The sequence below is a fragment of the Gadus macrocephalus genome, chromosome 12 (assembly GCF_031168955.1).
Source record: "Gadus macrocephalus chromosome 12, ASM3116895v1".
Classification (NCBI taxonomy): Eukaryota; Metazoa; Chordata; class Actinopteri; order Gadiformes; family Gadidae; genus Gadus; species Gadus macrocephalus.
The window spans coordinates 17785101-17804279 of record NC_082393.1 but is presented as its reverse complement, the minus strand read 5'-3'; the positions used below and the strand labels follow the sequence as shown (position 1 = coordinate 17804279).

The following is a 19179-nucleotide window of genomic DNA, read 5'->3' as shown; positions in this document are numbered from 1 at the left end:
CGCTCATCCTCCTGTACGCTTTTCCCCCATTAGAACTGATCATTCCTACTCTTGCCAGAGTGCGAGAGAAGGGTCATGCGCTGATCCTTATAGCCCCCCGTTGGCCGGGGAAATATTGGTTGGCGGAAATAGTCCAATTGCTGTGCAGCCAGCCTTGGCCTCTGCCTGACGCAAGCGCATGGGGAAATCTTCAATCCTCATCCGGAGCACATGGCTCTTTGGGCCTGGCCCGTGAAAGGATGTACCTAACGACGGCTGGACTCCCATGGAATGTCATTACGACTATCCAGGGGGCCAGGGCTTCCTCTACACGTTACGCATATGACTCCCGTCATATGCGGAGTCGCGGAGCTTGGCTGCTCAGTGGGGTTTATCTACAGTGCTTGATGCACTGTCACGCCCACCGTTTGAGCCCTCACAACAGGTAGAGCTTAAGACGCTCTCGTTCAAGACGGCTTTGTTGCTCGCGTTGGCCTCGGCTAAACGCGCGAGTGACATCCATGCACTGTCGGTTAGCCCGGCATGTATGCAGTTTTTGCGGGGTAACTCAAAGGTTTTATTAAAGCCGAATCCTGCGTTTGTTCCCAAGGTATTCGACTCTGCGTTGTCATACCGCCCTATTGAGCTGTTGGCTTTCCATTTTCCTCCTTTCTTGTACCAGGAGCAGGAGCAACTGAATGCGCTCTGCCCGGTGTGGGGTTTACGCGTCTATGTTGATAGGACGGCTGGATTCAGGAAATTGGAGCAGCTGTTTGTATCATGCGCTACGTCACACCTGGGGATGACTCTCTCGAAGCAGCGTTTATCAAACTGGATCGTGGGGGCTATAGCCATGGCCTATAATAGCGTGGGTTTGGAACCCCCTATCGGCCTGCGCGCACATTCGACTCTCGGCATGTCCGCATCATGGGCACTGTTTCAGGGGGTCTCATTGGAAGAGATATGTGCGGCTGCCAGCTGGGCGACGCCTCACACTTTCACTAGATTCTACAGGTTGGATGTTACTGCGCCTAATCTGTCTCACACTGTCTTGAGCGTTGGATCAGTGAACATGCCTGTTTGATGGGTTTGCACTGGTACTTCTTTGTCAATACGGGAGTTACTATGTCCCATAGTGAGATACCGAGCGAATATTGAAAGAAAACTTAAGGTTAAGAAATTAACCAAGGTTTTCTGATATATGAGTGAGGTATCAATCTCACCAGACCACCCTCCTTGCCCGGAGCGAGGACGTCATGAAGCAGACGTCCCCTACAAGCAGACGTCATGTCTGTTGGCCAGTCACGACTGGTGTAGTGTAAAATTTCTTCTGGCGGACAGCGCAAGGGGCGTGTCCCATAGTGAGATACCTCACTCATATCAGAAAACCTTGGTTAATTTCTTAACCATAAGATACCATGAATCAGACGACAATAGCGGAATACAAACCCTAAATCGCAGTTTTCTACAAAAAAACATTGCAGTGTTGCAGGTTTTTCTATTTTTCGGCTGCTTTGTATAAGATGGATCGTGCATATACACAATGTAATTAGACTAAAATAATATTGATATTCGAATTCGGTGGACTCTTATGAACATTTCAATACCCAACATGAAGTATCAACTCATTGCTAAGGACATCCACAACGACAATAAAGTAAGAATGCACCAAGGGAGGGGGAGGGTGAGGGGGGCTATTTTGACCTAAGACACTAGGATATATTTGATCTATATTCGCTAAACATATTATTTCACCGAATGCTTGACATTTATTGACATTCCTGCGATTCTAAGCTTTCAAACTGTGCATGACATGACTATATCACTCAACCTTATGATGCCGAAAATTGACCCTGCATGTTGGGGGGAAGGGGTGGTATAACTAAAACATGCCCGCCGGCGGGATTTGACGATTAAGTGGATGACTCACTGTGAAGCTTATTATATGTTGTCCCTCTCTCTGTATAGATAGCGGTAGCGAAATAACTTGTGGGGATCCGCCGTCGCTCCCTGATGGAGCAATCCATGGACATTTTAAGGCACCCCACAAGCACGGGGTTAAAGTGAAATACTCTTGTGGAATTAACTTCACCATTGAGGGAGACGTCAAGACCTGTGAGAATGGACAATGGACCGGAGAGACTAGATGTCTTGGTGAGTATTCTCTGAACCTTTAAGTCAAATTGAGGTCAATGTTACGATACTGTCCAGTCATAGTTGTTACCTGAACACACACAGCATTGATAATTTTCAACTGCAATAATACCTAGAACGATGATTTCAGTTAGAAGTCGAGTACCCCGCAGGATGAGTTTTTATAAATAATAAGATTCTAAATGTTAATTTCTGATTACTTTAAGGAATAATCTGGTGCCATTCACAAGCTCAAATAATGAAAAGATTGAGCCAAATAAAGTTAAAAGATTTATGTTTATGATACTTAAAGTGATACTTCAACGGTGGAGATATTAAGGTTATTTTAAGTAAATAATTCTATGTATATGTATGTTCAAAAAAAAGAAATCGGTTCATCCTAGCCTGAGAAAAGGCAGAAAGTGGCTCAAAAGTAAGAAATCCTCCAACTACCACAGTGCATTGCGCCTGCTGCACCGCCCGCCTGTTTCTGTTTGGAGGGGGAAGGATCCATGGTCCCTAGTGCGAGTAGTAGCGCGAGCAAACTTATCCCCGTAAACTTATATGTAAACATATCCCTGTGATACGTTGACTAGTTTCGACTTCTGCCCTCGTTTTTTCAAAGGCATCATTTGTATATTACTGTACAGCATAAAAACATTTGCTAATTACAGTAGCTCAGCATGTCAAGTATTTGTACTCAACGTATATCCCCAGTGGAAATAAGTGTTGATCTTATACAGTAGGCCTAATTTAGTATAACAGCACTTGGGTTAGTAAACAAATCACAAAAACCAACATGAATGTGAAGTTTTATTCATTATTTTTTTTTTTTTAAATAACTATTTAAAAAAATAAAACGTGTAGGGTGTGTTTGCTAGAGTCAAAATAATCACAGGTCATCTTGAGCATCTACTGTCTCCTGGTAGGCACGTTACTGCCCATCTTGGGCTGGGTAATTAGCTCTGATGGCCTGGACAACACAGGAAGCCGATACCTTGAGTAGCCTATACAGCATTACACAGACTTCAAAATAACGTAACGTAGCCTATGCTCTGCCAATAAGATCGGCTACTTCCAGATAACTGCATTGTCATATTCCCCGGGTCTCAACACTTTAGTAGCCAATGTGTTGGTAAAAAAACAAACACGTACTCTATGCTCAGGCATCTGTTTCTCCCGGCGGTCTTTGGCTGGCGTTTCCAGTTCACTTTCTGGGTCCGGAAATATGTATCCAATACCCAACTGTTCAGATGAGGCGTAAAGCCTGGGTGAGATGTTACACAAATGGCCCCGTCCTCGCCAGATTCAGCCATTTTTTCTAGAAGAAACTGGCACAGGGACTCTGTGTTAGCCGGGGATTCCACAGGACGCGTTACGGCAACGTTACGGCTGCGGCACGTCTTGGCCGCGACTTTGCCCTGCTTGCATTTCCACCGGGCGCGTTACGGCAGCGCAACGCTATGGCAAGCCATCCCCGCCAGAAAACGGCATAATTTAGACGCGTATCACCTTAATTACGCCGTAAAAAACGCCGTAAAATGTAGAAAAACGCCGTAAAATACGCCGTCATGCGCAAAAAAGCGCCGCTTTTTACGCCGCAATTGAGCCTTTCAAGAGCGCGCGTAAAAAGCGCCGTTTTGAACATCAAACCGCGCGTAAAATACGGCGCTTTTGTGCACATCACAACGCCGTAAAATACGGCGTTTCTCTAGTATGCTAATAAACTCCGCCCTTCTTTTCTCTCAGCAAATGCATTTGAAGTGTTTGCGCCCAATCGCTGAACAAGACAAGCAGACCAAATCAATTCAACACAGATCTCCTCTCGTTTGGCGTTAGTTGTAGCGTCATATTCATTTAGATATATATATTAGTAAATGCAGTTTGAACGTTGTGATAACCGTGGTGCAGTCGATAGAGACGCTTGCTATGTAGGGAAGAGGTTGTCGGATCGAATCCATTTATTGTCAGATTTGTGCTTTTGTCAGAAAGTCACGCTTTTATGATCGCAATGCTTTTTAGTCCGCAAGCCAGACCTCCTGTGTAATAAGTTCCAAATTCAGTGCCTTTTTAGTCAGCCAGCCAGATCATCTAGGTGTCTTGTTACACGCTTTATAAGTTAATTATATTGAAATTATTACAGCCATGGAGCCTTTATTTTCGCGGAGTTATCGTAACATCCTCTCTTGTTCAATCGATATAAATACACAGTGGAAAGGAGTGAGAGGGAGCCATAGAGAGAGACACTGATGAACTGGGGAGCCATGCTCTAACAACGTTCAGAGGCTTGTAACAGTCTACTGAGTCTGACGCGGTGCTTAAATGGGCTCTGGAGACGCAGGAATGTTGTTGGATTCAACTATTTGTGCATGGAAGCAAAAAAATATCTCCCCATCAAGGGCAACAGCAGAGTAGCCTACGAAAATAATAGACTGATATGAATGCTTCAAATATTAAAACCCGATTGATTAGGCCTATGCCGACATAATATCAGTCCTAATCCTGAACGCACCGTGCGTACATTTTTCACGGCATTTTCCCCCAGACAGACAGACAGACAGACAGACAGACACTTTATTTACCCCAAACTAACTTTCATAATCCAGCAGGTTACACAATACAAATAACTCTTACACAAATACAGACAGCCTATACAGTAGGCTAATACAGTGCCCACCTCAGCAAAAGGTAAAATGTAAAAAGAAGATATAAGCTACATTTAAAATACAGATGCTGTAGCCTACATAAAAATACAGATGCCACATGAAATATGAAAATAGGATGCACTGTATAAATATGCAAAACTAGGATATAACTAGGCTATAATGAGAATACTTGGTTAACTTACATCTGTGCAATGACTATCCTCCTAAATTAAATTAGTTAGATGGAAAGATTTTTGTCTATGGAATGATCCTGTCACTTTACTGCCACACATTGTGTGTGTCAGTAAAGTGATGAGGTAGGAGAATCCGTGTATGGTTCGTTCTTTGAATATTCCGATTTATAACAAAATCAGAAAAAACAATTAACAGGATTGTTTTTTGGTTTTTCTGATTTGGTTTTGAAACTGAAAAAGGGCAAAAGGAATAAACAAATAAACGGCATTTGATTTTGTGTTTGTGTGTTGGTTTTTAAAACCCGAAACAGAAAAACAAATAGGGCCTACAAAAACAGATACATTTATAGTTATAGGCTATACCAGAAGGCAGAACGCAGCGAAGAAAAAAGAGCCAACCACCTAAACCAGCAATAGACTGTCTAATTATATTTAGCCTTAGTTATGGCCGCACTTGAACCTTATGGTGATTTTATTCGTGAACTATTTGACACTGGAAAGACACGACGCGATCAGTACCGCTCTAAAGCATTCTGGTGCCCCGAAGTAGGCCTACTCCGTTATGATGGTGAGGAGGTTCTGTGTGGAGCACAACCTTCGAAGAAGAAATCTAGTTTTGCCGGCTCCCATGGGAAACAATAAAGCTGCCCATTGTAGAATGCGAGAGACTCGATGGAACGTTTGAAACGTCTTTATATGTATTATTATTATTTATTTTTAAACAACCTCTTGCCTACAGAGCAAGCGTCTCTATCGATTGGGCCACGGCCACGGTGACCACTGTAGGAACTGGATTTACTAATATATATCGATATGACGCTACAACTAACAACAAATGAGAGGAGAACTCCTCAAAGCAGATCTGTGCTAAACTGATTTGGTCTGCTTGTCTTGTTCAGCGATTGGGCGCAAACACTTCAAATGCATTGGCTGAGAGAAAAGAAGGGCAGAGATTATTAGCATACTAGAGAGACGCCGTATTTTATGGCGTTGTGATGTGCACAAAAGCGCCGTATTTTACGCGCGGTTTGATGTTCAAAACGGCGCTTTTTACGCGCGCTCTTGAAAGGATTAATTGCGGCGTAAAAAGCGGCGCTTTTTTGCGCATGATGGCGTAAAATACGGCGCTTTTCTACATTTTTCTGGCGGGGATGGCTTGCCATACAACGCTGCCTTGCGAGCCAGCCGTATTCCCGCGAGATCACGAGATCCCGCGATAATCCTAAACCTAACGTACTCACCTTCCACTCCCAAAACTACTGCAATTAAATGCCAGGCTTTGTCCTTTCTGACATTGTTCTTATAAAAAGGATGATTTGAGACCCTTTGATTGATTGACTGCTGACCTGGTGCCACCGGTCATGACGTAATAATGTTGGTGTTTTATTTATTGTGTTTTATTTTGAAAATTGACCGGAATGCTCTATGGCTTTTACTTTTTCACTTCCTGCCCTGATCGATCTACTCTGTTGAAATTGACGCGGTTCAGCAACGGCTTGCGGCAAAAATAGAAATGCTACGGAATGATAGCGCTGCGGCACGGCGAGCCGCTCCTGGGACGTTGCTGAGACGTTCCGCAGCCGCGCCCGGTGGAAATGGTCTCATTGATTAGAGTGGAACCTATCTGCTGCGGTGACCGCGGCCAAGACGTGCCGCTGCCGTAACGCGCCATCCGGTGGAATCGAGCCTTTAGGCGAACAGAGCAAACCGGCGCGCTCCGGCTCCTCGTCCTCGGCAGCCCAGCTGCAGCCGCAGTAGCCTCCTCCTCTATTTGTGTCAATTCTTCCTGGCCGTATTCAGGCTCGTACTAATAGCCCTGAATGTCCAAAACCAAATTTGTTCTCTAGCTAAGTGGTGAAGAAACATGGCAGACATTGTGTTAACATATCGCTCCCGCCTGCCCCCCCCCTCATTGCTTATTGGTGGGGTCACAAATTTGCGGAATCAGTGGTTTGTAGTCATCGGCCCTTCTAGCAGGCAAGCAAAGTTCTCCAGAGATGACGTGAAACGCGTATTTTACGTAATCTCGGGAGACAATTGGAATATCGCTATTGGTCAGGAAAGCTGGACCAATAGCGATATTCCAATGATAGATCGCGGTTCCGAATGGGTGAAGTATCCCTTTAAAATGTAATTAGTAGCCTAAATAAATAATAATGGCGGTTTGTAAGATAGTTTTTGATACTATTATTCACATTAAAAATTAATTTAAAAGTAAGGTAATCTCTATTATAGCCAGCAGTAATACAACCTTCATCACTTGATGTACATCTAACCGGGGGCTGGCATGGAGTCTAGCGGCGACTACAGCTATGTTGACAATGCCACCTTGAAAATGTTAAATTCAAAGACAGTTAAGTGTGTTTAGTGTTAAATGAAAACCGGGTACCCCAAATACGGTTTTTGGGAGACGGAGACCTGAGTTTCCCCCAAAACAATTATATTTACTTAACAAGTAAATACAGGATAAATCAAATCAAACAACAAATAACAGGTTTCATTCATGGAGATGGCTGGCAAGTAAGTGACAACCGTTGACAGGGGGATTCGAGAGGCTACTCACCATTTGCACACCCAGGCCTGTAAAACACACACACAAAAATCCAGCAAAATAAGAAGCGGCACATTGGTGGTATGGTGAGCCCTATAATGCAACCCCTGTAGCCGGCTGGATGCCCCACTTGGCTCTCCCAAACAGACAAAACACGTTATCATCAAAATGGGGTTAGTTTTTTGAGGCTAGAAAATATAATGAACAAAATGAACAAAAGCAAAATAAAAGGAAATCATAAATAGGCACGGCCTACAGCTTAAACATGGCATTATTATTGGTGTGATTCAGATGACTCGGACACCAGCCTTCCGAGCTGCAAGTGGGGAAATCTCCCAGCTTTCTTGCGGCATTCCATGGAGGCATGGCCCCCATTGGGTCGGGCCCCCTCGGAATTCAGAGAGTATACCGAGTTCAGTTATGACGCTCTCAACAAATATGGCTGTGCCCGTGAAGAGATTTATTTTCTATGTATTTGTAGCACGTTGGTCAAATATTTTAATGCTTTTACACACTTGATTACATTGCTATATTATTCCGGTCACCAATTTATGCATTGCACGGTCTTGCTGTGCGTGCAATACAATGTCGACTTGTGTTGTTTGTTTTCAAGCTGGTTTGCTAAAGAGGCTAATGTAGCTAACAATAAACAACGACTAGCCAATTTCATGACACAGTCTCAAAGATGAACGATAACGCAATAAGTGCTCCGAGACCGGAAATTAAGTAACAAGTGCAACTCGGAAGGCTGGTTTCCGAGTCATCTTGATCACACCATAAGCCTAGGCAAGGCAAGGCAACTTTATTTATGTAGCACTTCTCATACACAAGGCAGAATCAAAGTGCTTCACATATAAACATTGTCATAAAATAAAATAAAATAATAGATAAGTAAAAGAAAACATATGCAATAAATTAGTAAAATAGATAGAAAATAAAGGCAAAGTTAAAAAAGCAATGTATTTAAAGGTGCCATGGCATGAAAATCTCACTTTATGAGGTTTTCTAACATAAATATGAGTTCCCCTAGCCTGCCTATGGTCCCCCAGTGGCTAAAACTAGCGTTCGGTGTAAAACGAGCACCAGGTGTTCTGCTTGCCTTAGAAAAAACGGAGGCTCAAGTGCGCTGATTTGGAATGTGGTTTCATATGTCGTCACATAGCATCTAAGCTCCTCCCCTTACTCTGCCTGGCACACCCAGAGAATTTGGCCCTCCGATGACACACAACCGTGCGAGCTCCACATGTGTGTGTGTGTGTGTACAAATACACACACTGTAACGCAAGTGTTTCTTATTCGGTTCTTTTTTTTTTTTTTTTTTTTTTTTTTTTATATCCCACCACCCCTCTTCGGAGGACAACTTTATTTTTATTCAACAAAATTTGATTTACAAAAGTAAGAAATAGGAGAGAATAATAAAAATGATAATAATGATAATAATGAAAAATAAAAGAAAAAGGAGATTGAAGTGGCTCCGAACCCATATACCCAAGTGCGCAAGACACACACACACAAAAAAAGTAAAATAACAGACACAAAGAAAGAAAAACACAGAAACAAGCTTTAACATACATACTGACAGACAGACACAGGGACGCACAGTCAGACAGAGACAAATGGTGGAGAAATGTGGAGTGGTAGATGTGGTCTGAAAGGAGGAGTATGGTGCTATGCGTGTAGGGTAGGTATATGCAAGTGTGTAGCTATAAGGTGTTGTTTGGGGAAAGGGAACGTGTGTGTGGGGGGGGGAACTAGAGAGAGTTAGGAGGGGAAGAGGGGGGGTGAGGGCTTCGAATGTACATGGCTTACCTTAACTGTTGAATTTGTAGAAATGTTATGAGGGGATTCCAGATTTCTTTAAAGGCGGAGATATTGTTATTTTTATATGCAGCAGTTTCTTCTGTCAGGATGAATTCTGTGATTAAGTTGGTCCAATGGTTGAAGTGGCAAGCTGATTTAGATTTCCAGTTTTGAAAGACTATTTTCTTGGTGATAGCTAGAGAGACAAGGACTGGGGTTTTGTATTTTGAGGGGAAGGGGGAATCTGAGGTGTCTCCTAGAAGACCGGAGTGCTGGAGACAGTGGGACTCTGCAGTCCAGGACCGAAGATAGTGTGTTAGTTACTGTGGTCCAGAGAGAGTGAACAGGTTGACAGAGCCAAGTTGCATGGAAATAGGTGTCAATGCTCCCCGAAGTGCACTGTGAGCAAGTGTCTGTGTCAGATAATCCCATTTTAAACATTTTACTCTGAGTGATGTGTGTTCTGTGGATAGTTTTATATTGTATGAGTTGTAAGTTAGTGTTAGTGGTCATATTGAAGACGTTTCTGCAGATTTGGGTCCAGAAATCGGGGTCGGGAGACAGAGTTAAGTCGCCCTCCCATTTGTTTTTCGGAAGCGTTATTGTGGGGTTAGATGAGGCGATGATTCTGTAGAGTTTTGATATACGTTTTTTGGGGTTGTTGGGTATGTCCAGTAACTGTTCGCTGGTTTTGGAAGGTTGTAGGGTGTTGGTTAATTTTAATTTGCATTTGATTAGGGCTTTAAGCTGTTGGTAGTGGAGAAATTGGTCTGTCCCAATCCCACATTTTTGGATTATTGCTTTGAATGACATAAATTCGTGATTTTCAAAAACGTGATGGAGGTGGGTAATGCCCTTTTGCTGCCATTTGGGGAGATAGATCGGTGTATTGTGCAGACGGAAGTCCGGGTTGTGCCAGATGGGTGTATGCCTGCACGGTGCTAGTGATGATTTGGTGATTTTGTTAGCTTTCCACCAGGCTGTCAGAGTTGTGGATATTGTGATGTTATGGTAGAAGTCCAATTTTTTGATTGACTGTGGTAGAAAGGGGAGGTCTGTGATTGAGTTGGGGGAGCATCATTTTTGTTCAAGATCGAGCCATGGGTTGGAATGTGTCTGTTGTTGAGTCCATTTATATAGGTATTGTAATTGATTTGCCAGAAAATAGTGCATGAAATTGGGTGCTTCCAGTCCGCCTAAGTGTTTTGAGTTCTGGAGTGTTGAGAGTGCTATCCTTGGTTTTTTATCTTTCCAGTAAAAGTGGGTGGTGAGAGAGTCTAATTTCTTTAACCAATTGTCTGTTGGGGTTGTCGGTAACATTGAGAATAGGTAATTAATCTGGGGGAGGGTTTTCATTTTGACTGTAGCAATTCGGCCTATGAGTGTGAGTGGTAGCTTGTTCCATCGTTTATAATCATCTTCTATTTTCTTGATGAGTGGGGCATAGTTGAGGTTGAATAGCTCTGACAACCTGGGGGAAATTGTGATACCTAGGTATTTTATGTTGCCTGTGGTGAGGGGGAGGGAAGGGTCGTGGGCTACAGAGTTCCCACCGTCTCCAGATAGCGGGAGTATGGTTGATTTGTTCCAGTTGATTGTATAGTGAGAGACTTTTGAGAAATTGTTAATGATGTTGAAGGTTTCATTGAGTGAGGGGGATGGGGTTTGTAGGTATAATAATAGATCATCTGCATATAGGCTAATTTTGTGTTGAGAGTTGTTGATTTGTATTCCTTTAATTTTACTGTTTTGACGTATTGCTGCTGCAAGTGGTTCGATAAATATGGCAAAGAGGGATGGAGAGAGTGGGCATCCTTGTCTGGTTCCTTGGTGTAGAGTGAAGCTTGGTGAAGTGATCCCATTTGTGACAATTGTAGCCCTTGGAGAAGTGTATAGTGTTGTTATCCATTGGATGAACGACTCTCCAAAACCAAATTTACGGAGGGTGGAAAATAAAAATGTCCAATTGACCTTGTCGAATGCTTTCTCTGCGTCTAGTGATACTATTATAGTTTTTTGTTTTTGTCCTTGTGCAATGCTGATGAGGTTGAAAAGTCTACGGATATTGTCTGAAGCATGTCTATTCTTGGTGAAGCCTGTCTGGTCTGGATGGATTAGTGCTTGCATAACTGTTTCAATCCTAGTTGATAATGTCTTTGTGATAATTTTTAAGTCTGTGTTTATTAACGACAGTGGGCGGTAACTAGAGGGATGTGTTGGGTCCTTGTTTGGTTTTAGAAATACTGTGATAAGGGCTGTGTTCATATGTGTGGGAATGTTAGATGTGGTTTGGATTTCTGCAAGTAATCTGTTGAAGAGTGGTGATAAGATGTCCCAAAAGTGTTTGTAAAATTCTGCCGGTAAGCCGTCGGGTCCTGGTGATTTGTTGTTTGGCATGCTATGTATGGTTTTGACGAGTTCTTCAGGGGTGATGGGTTGTTCTAAAGAGTTTGATTCGTCTATGGTAAGTGAGGGAAGGTCCAGATTGTTAAGGAAGGAGTCAATTTCAAGTTGTGAAGGTTGGGAGCCGGGAGAATATAAACTGCTGTAGAACTGGTGAAAAGTGTTATTCATTTCTTGAGGGTCCTGAGTAGGTTTGCCTGATGTGTCGAGAATAGATGGGATGAGTGATTTGTCTCTTTTGTATTGTAGCATGTTTGCCAGATACTTACCTGCTTTATTGCTGAGGTGAGACTGATCATATTTGAGTTGTAGTATACAGAACTGTGTTTTTTTGTGTATGATACTATCCAATTGAGTTTTAAGTTGTTTGAGTTCGATTTGTGTTTCTTCAGATGGAGAGGTTGACTGTTGGTTGCTTAGCTGTTTTATTTTTTGTTCAAGAGTATTTTCTAGTTGTTGTTGCTGTTTTTTTTTGTGTGATGAATATGATATGATTATACCTCTCATAACTGCCTTGCCTGTTTCCCAAAGTGTTGATGGTGAGATATCTGGAGAGTCGTTCATCTCCAGAAAGGCTGCCCACACTCTCTTTATCAGGGAGGTGAAATTGAGGTCCTCTTGGAGAGAGGTGTTGAAACGCCATCTTGTTGAAGTTTTCTTTTGTACTGGAGTGTTTAATGTTAAGGATACAGGGGCATGATCACTGATAATAATTGAATGGATAATGTTTTCTGAGATCTGTTGGATTAGGGAGTTGCTAACGAGGAAAAAATCAATTCTAGAAGACGATCGGTGGGCTGAGGAGATATGGGAATATTCTCTTCGTGACAGGTTCCTTGCTCTCCAGCTATCACCAAGGCCATAGTCAGTCATATATTGTTTAATTACATCTGATGAATGACAAATTCGCGTGTTACTGTGGTGGTGTGTGCGGTCAAGTAACGGGTTGAGAACGGTGTTGAAATCTCCGGCTACAATGAGGTTTGTGGAATTGTACAGCAGAGAAAAGAGGTTATGATAAAAAAGTGGGTCATCATTATTGGGAGCGTAAATGTTCGCGAGTGTAAAAGTTAACTGATTGATTGATATATTAATGATAATAAATCTTCCTTCTGGGTCTATGATGGATGAGTTGAGGGTAAAACTGATGTTTTTGTTTATTAAGATGGAGACGCCTCTTTGCTTGCTGTTAAATGTGGATGAGAAGATTTTGTTGAATTGTTTGCAATAGAGTTACTGTGATTCTTTATTTGTTAAGTGAGTTTCTTGTAAGAAGCAAATATCTGCCTTTAATTTAATGAGGTGGTTAATGATTTGGATTCTCTTAGAGGTGGTGTGAAAGCCACGTACATTCCATGTAATCAGGTTAAGTGTTTGCATGATCGTATGTATGCAGTATGTAGTATGTGTTTATTTGTACCAACAATAGGTACCCATGAAATATAGAGGGGGGAAGGAGGGGAGAGAAAAGGAACAAATAGAGATGAGAGGAAAAGGAGGATTGAGGTGTGTGTGTGTGTGTGTGTGTGTGTGTGAGGTGGATGTTGGGTGTGTAAGAGTGGATGAGTTACATGTATAATACGGGTGGGCACAGGTTTCAGGCAAGATGTTAAGTATATACCACTTACTGAATGATTTTTCCATGGTTGTCTCAAACAGGCACAGAACATAGATAGACAGGACACGTATACAAACGCTATAGTATAAACACAGAACATAGATAGACAGGACACACATACATACGCAATTGTGTAAACACTGAACATAGAAAGACAGGACACACATACAAACGCAATAACTGAACATGAATAGACAGGACACACATACAAACGCAATAGTGTAAACACTGAACATGGATAGACAGGACACACATATAAACACAATAGTGTAAACACTGAACATAGATGTACACATAGACAGTACACATATACAAATACCAATGATAGAGGTTTTGAGAATGTTCGAAAGAGGGAGAGAGAGTAGAGAGTTACATAGGGAAAGACAGAGAATATTTGACACAATGCCAGCGGTGCTAGGAGCGGGTATGGCATAGTGAAGGACGACGTTGGGGTGGAAATCAGAGTTCTTATGTAGCTGTTGGCGTGGCAAGTAGATGAATTGACATAATATATCCATGTTGCTAGGCGGAATGCAGAGTATGAAGCAGTGTTTGGATGAGGAATGACATAGAATCAGGTTACAGCCAGGTAGTAACTTTTGGATCGTGGTAAAGTGTTCCATTCACATAGAGTATGTCTACCGACAACGTAGCTCGGTTTCCCTCGTCACGAAACTGCTTCATTATCGGCACTAGTGTCCTTCTGCGATCTTGAATAGTTTTGGGAAACTGATCGTACATCCCAAAAGCAGTACCCCTCAGTTGTTTCCCTCTGCTTTTAACAAGTTATTTTTGCTTGAAGTGTTCGAATTTTGCTATTATTGGCGGTGGCTTGTTAGGGTTTTTTGACGGGAGGCGGTGGACTCGGTGAAAAGTTATCTCTTTAACTGCTGCGGCGGAGAGTTTAAGGGAGTCCTGCATGAAATATTTGAATGACATTTCTGGATCGTCTGGTGTGTTTTGTGGTGGTAGATTGATACCAGAAAATATGAGGTTATCGCGCATGCTGCGGCACTGGATGTCCAATATGGTTTCTTGCATTATTTTGTTGTCGTTGGTGAGTTTTGTGACTTGTTTGGAGAGGTCTGATACGGTGCCTTGGAGTTGGTTATTTTTTTCGTGCATCAGAGTTTCGATTTGAGACTGGGAGAACTCAAGGCTAGATTTTAAATCTCGGAAGTCTGCATGAAGTAGTTCGAGTATGGAAAGTTTGGAGTTTATGGATGCGAGTAAACTGACCTCAACTGTAATAGTTTCCTCGTCTGTTTCAGTGGATGAATCCCGTTTGCGTATTTTGTTGTTTGGTTGTGTCATGATGTCCGGGTTGTAGAAATAGCTGTCGATGAAGGTGAATAGGTAGTCCGGTGTCCAAGGTTGGTTATCCAGTGTTTACGAAAGTTTTCTTTGATGAATGAACATGAAGTTTGAAAAGTAATCCGGTATGTTTATGTTTGCCTTCAGCGTGCTGCCATTTTGGATCTCCCCCACTTCTCGCGATAATCTCAGAGCATCGTCCCCGATGCTCTGAGACTTCGGTTCTTTGACGTCTCTTGTATTTCCACAACGAGACTGTAGTGGGGGTTATCTCAGCCATGGTTGAGAAGTAATTGGGGGAAAGGAACTTTGGCTTTGACTCCCTGAAGTACATGAACTGCGACATGCCGCCGGTTGCCGCGAGGCACCACCGCCCGGCAGCGGGCAGCCGGCAGCAGGCAGCGCGCAGTTCAGTCTACTTCAGATTGATGTGAAAGTGGAAGAACCAGAGATGTCGGAGAACCCGACAAAGTCATTTGTGATTCATAATATCGTCTGGAGGCGCACACAGCTTTTTGCCGTGATAATATATGATATAGATATCGATGTATTATATGATATTATTTAGATATAGAGCTCCAGGACTGTTACGCAAGTGTTGTACACTTCCTTGTTATTTGGATAACCGTTCTGCTTTTGGTGTTATGGCGCATAACACGTCGGACTCTCGTCTCTGGTATTTCTACAACGAGACTCGTAGTGGGGGTTATCTCAGCCATGGTTGAGAATGAATTGGGGGAAAGGAACTTTGGCTTTGACTCCCTCAAGAACATGAACCACGACATGGAGGAGAAAGGGATTGTTGGCGGCGAATGTCTCCCGCTTCAGCCCCACTTCCCGCTGCCGAGGGACCACCGCCTCGGCGCTGCAGGAGGCGGAGGTGCCTAAGCGCTGCCCGGCAACAATCCCTTTCTCCTCCATGTCGCGGTTCAGTCTACTTCAGATTGATGTGGACGTGGAAGAACCTGGAAAATCTGAGAACCCAACGCGGTCGTTTGAGATTCATAATATCGGCTCACACAGCTTTTGGCCGTGATAATATATATTATATGATATAGATATCTATGTATATGATATTATTTAGATATAGAGCTCCAGGACTCCCGTGTGTTCTAGAATATTTACAAAACACGGCTAAAGGCTGTGTGCGCCTCGCCATTGCGATGCATCCACTGTAAACAGAGCGCATGGTACCGTGGCTGCAAGCTGCTCAGGGCCACACCCCCACCCTCCTCCTTGACCCGCCTCGCTCCTCCTCATTTGCATTATAGCTACAGACACCAAAACAGCGCATTTGGGGGAACCTCAATGTGCGACTGGCTCGGATTGGCTGTAACTCTGCACCACGGCTGAATTTTGGGAACGTCTTTGAATACTGTGTTAGTGGCCCACTAATACCTATATTAAAGCGTCCATAAATTAGCATTTCATGGCACCTTTAAGATCAGATCAACGGTCTCTCTGGTACCCATGTCGGGACTCCAACCCGACCTAAAGGAACTTGGTCCTTTCTCTGGGACTACAACCCGGATTTTGGGACTCTAACCCAGACAGAACTCAGGTCTCAAACCCTTCAAAGTTACCCATGTCAGGACTCCAACCCGACCTAAAGGAACTTGGTCCTTTCTCTGGGACTCCAACCCGACCTAATGGAACTTGGTCCTTTCTCTGGGACTGCAACCCGACCTAAAGGAACTTGGTCCTTTCTCTGGGACTCCAACCCAGATCCTGGGTCTCCAACCCGGATTCTAAGACTCTACCCCAGACATCATGTATCTCTCTGGTAAAAATAGAAAATAAATGCAAAGTTAAAAAGTCATTTAAGTAATAAAATAGAAAATAAAGACAAAGTAAACAAAACAATGAATGCAATGTATTTTGAGATTTAGCAGAAAGCTAAAGCAAACATTAAAGTCTTCAGTCTTGTTTTTTGGTCAGAGTTGGGGCAAGTCTTAAATCCTCAAGGAGTTTATTCAAGCTATTTGTTGCATACTAACTAAATCCTGCTTTCCCATGTTTCTTATTTACTCTGGGAAAAATTAACAGATTGGTCTCAGAAGTTCTTAGTGGTCTAGAAGGCTTATTGAGTGTTATCAGTTAAATATGTTTGCCCTGAACCATGTAGGGATTTATAGGTTAGCAACATGATCTTAAAATCAATTCTCTGACCTACAGGAAGCCAATGTAACGATTTAAGAATTGGTGTAATATGTTCAAATTTGTTGGTCTTTGTTAGAACTCTAGCAGCAGCATTCTGAACAAGCTGAAGTTTCCTTCAAGTTTTTTTGGGAAACCTGTAAGGAGACTATTGCAGTAATCAAGCTTACTAGTGATAAAGTCATGTATACGTTTTTGTAAGTCTTTGGTGGACATAAGCCCTCTAAGTCTTGCTACATTTTTAAGGTGATAATATGCAAATTTTGCAACTGATTTGATGTGACTGTCGAAATGTAAATCTGAATCCATGATAACCACTAGATTTCTAGCTTTGATTGAGGTTTTCAGGGACAGAGAGTGAAGGTGTTGGGTTACTTCAGCCTTTCCGTTTTAGCACCAAATACAATTATCTCAGTTTTGTCCTCATTTAGTTGAAGGAATGGAAGGATTTCGGCACATCCAGTCTTTGAATTGCTCAATGCACTGGCACAGCAGATCAATGGGCCATCATAGTCATTTGGTGATAGCAATATATGGATTTTCGTGTCATCAGCATAGCAATGATGGTCAATATTGTTATTTTGTATGATTTGCCATAGTGGGAGCATGTAGATGTTGAATAAAGAGGGTCATAAGATCGAACCTTGTGGAACTCCACATGTCACGTTGGTTGATTCTGTACAAAGTAATTCCTATTTTATAGGTAGGAACTAAACCAATTTAAGACTGTGCCTGAAAGCCCCACCCAGTTTTCTAACCTGTCCAAAAATATTGTATGGTCTACAGTGTCGAATGCAGCACAGAGGTCTAGTAACATTAGTATTGAGGTTTTGCCAGAGTCTGTGTTCAGACGGATGTTGTTTACAACTTTAATATGGGTGGTCTCGGTGATGTGCTCGAAATTCTGATTGGAAGGTGTCATAGCACCAGTTGATGCAAGGAAGTGATTAAGTTGCTGGAGGCCTACCTTGAGTCCCACCAGCCGTACCCCTCACCTTTCCTTTCGCTATCCAGCTTAGTGCTCGGTAGATGTCAGGATCCAAATTACCCGTCTTTGAAGAGACCTCTCCCTAGCAGATTGTTAAATGATTCTGCAAAATACTCGTGTAAAAATAGCATCTACTCACCTGGCTAAATGCAAGACGAATAGATGGACACCTAATTTTTTTGCAATATTTTACATATATATATATATATATATATATATATTAGGGCTGTCAGTTGAACGTGTTATTAACGGCGTTGAAGCAAACCAATTTTTACGGCGTTAATTTTTTTATCACGCGATTAACGCAAATTCATATTTAAAAACAATCTATAAACAATAAATATTTTTTTGGCTCAAAACAAAGAAGCAGTAGCCTGACTGCTATGTTCAAGGCAGTATGTTTGTATGTTCATCGTTTAATTGCACTATAGGCTATTTTTTTGTATCGTCCGGTTTTGATCAGTATATGCCAATGTTGTTATTAATAAAAAAAAATTGCACAAGGCATGCCGATGCACTTTTCAATGTTGATAAGAGCATTAAAATGAGAAAAATTAATGGGAACAAGAAATCAAGGGATATTTAGCATAGAAAAAAAATTGCGAGTAACTATGACATTATCTGCGATTAATCGGGATTAAATATTTTAATCGCTTGACAGCACTAATATACACATACACACAAATACAAACAATCACTCTTGGCCAAAATTGTTGGCCATTTCTCCACGAGGGAGAAAACAGATACAACGTGCGATCAAGTCGTACGTAATAACAGATATCTATATAGAAATATATCGATACATCTAGTGGCTCCAGCTAGATGCAACATCTAGTGGCTTGAGCCATAGCAATAATAATATTCTGTTTATAGATAATGGAGCTAAGCCGGAGAAGGTGGAGCCTACTGTCGTGCCTGGGTCCAGTGCAACAACCACCGCAGGTGAGGAGCATTGCAGCTGTGACCCACAATAGGGACGTGTTATTATGTGCATATTTGTTATTTAGCTTGATGTTAACTGGGTACAATTCAACGTGCATATACGTTTTCCCATAAGGTACCTCTAGGGGCTTGAGCTGTAGCAACATTTATAGCTCTATAATTTGTATACAATAGTTACCAAGTACTTTTTTTCTGGAATGTTATTCACCAGCCAAATTCTTTACAACCACCGCAGGTGAGGAGTATTGCAGCTGTGACCCACATAGGGACATGTTATGATATAGCTATAGCTCTAGCAGTGCTATTTAGTAATTTGGGTAGCATCAAATCTAGGAATGCATAATGTTGAATGAATACGTAACTGATATAAGAGACTGAATTCACATGTACTACAACTCACAGTCTTCTGGAATTGGTAGAATCGGCATTGATGGATGCGCGAGAGGTGATTGGAG

The 19179-nt window shown here is 42.3% G+C and overlaps 1 protein-coding gene and 1 long non-coding RNA gene across 3 annotated transcripts in view; both read left to right on the top strand.

Annotated features, from left to right (window-relative positions):
* Positions 1–19179, top strand: part of LOC132469982 (complement factor H-like) — a 117360-nt gene that overhangs the window by 71732 nt on the left and 26449 nt on the right. For both annotated transcript variants that reach the window (XM_060068130.1, XM_060068131.1), the window contains 2 exons: positions 1948–2133; positions 18656–18724. In XM_060068130.1, coding sequence (XP_059924113.1) covers positions 1948–2133; positions 18656–18724 — 255 coding nt within the window. The remainder of the gene's footprint in view (positions 1–1947; positions 2134–18655; positions 18725–19179) is intronic.
* LOC132469804 (uncharacterized) lies at positions 4186–5229 on the top strand. Its single transcript, XR_009528493.1, has 2 exons — positions 4186–5093; positions 5148–5229. It is a non-coding gene; the product is annotated as an uncharacterized LOC132469804 (long non-coding RNA).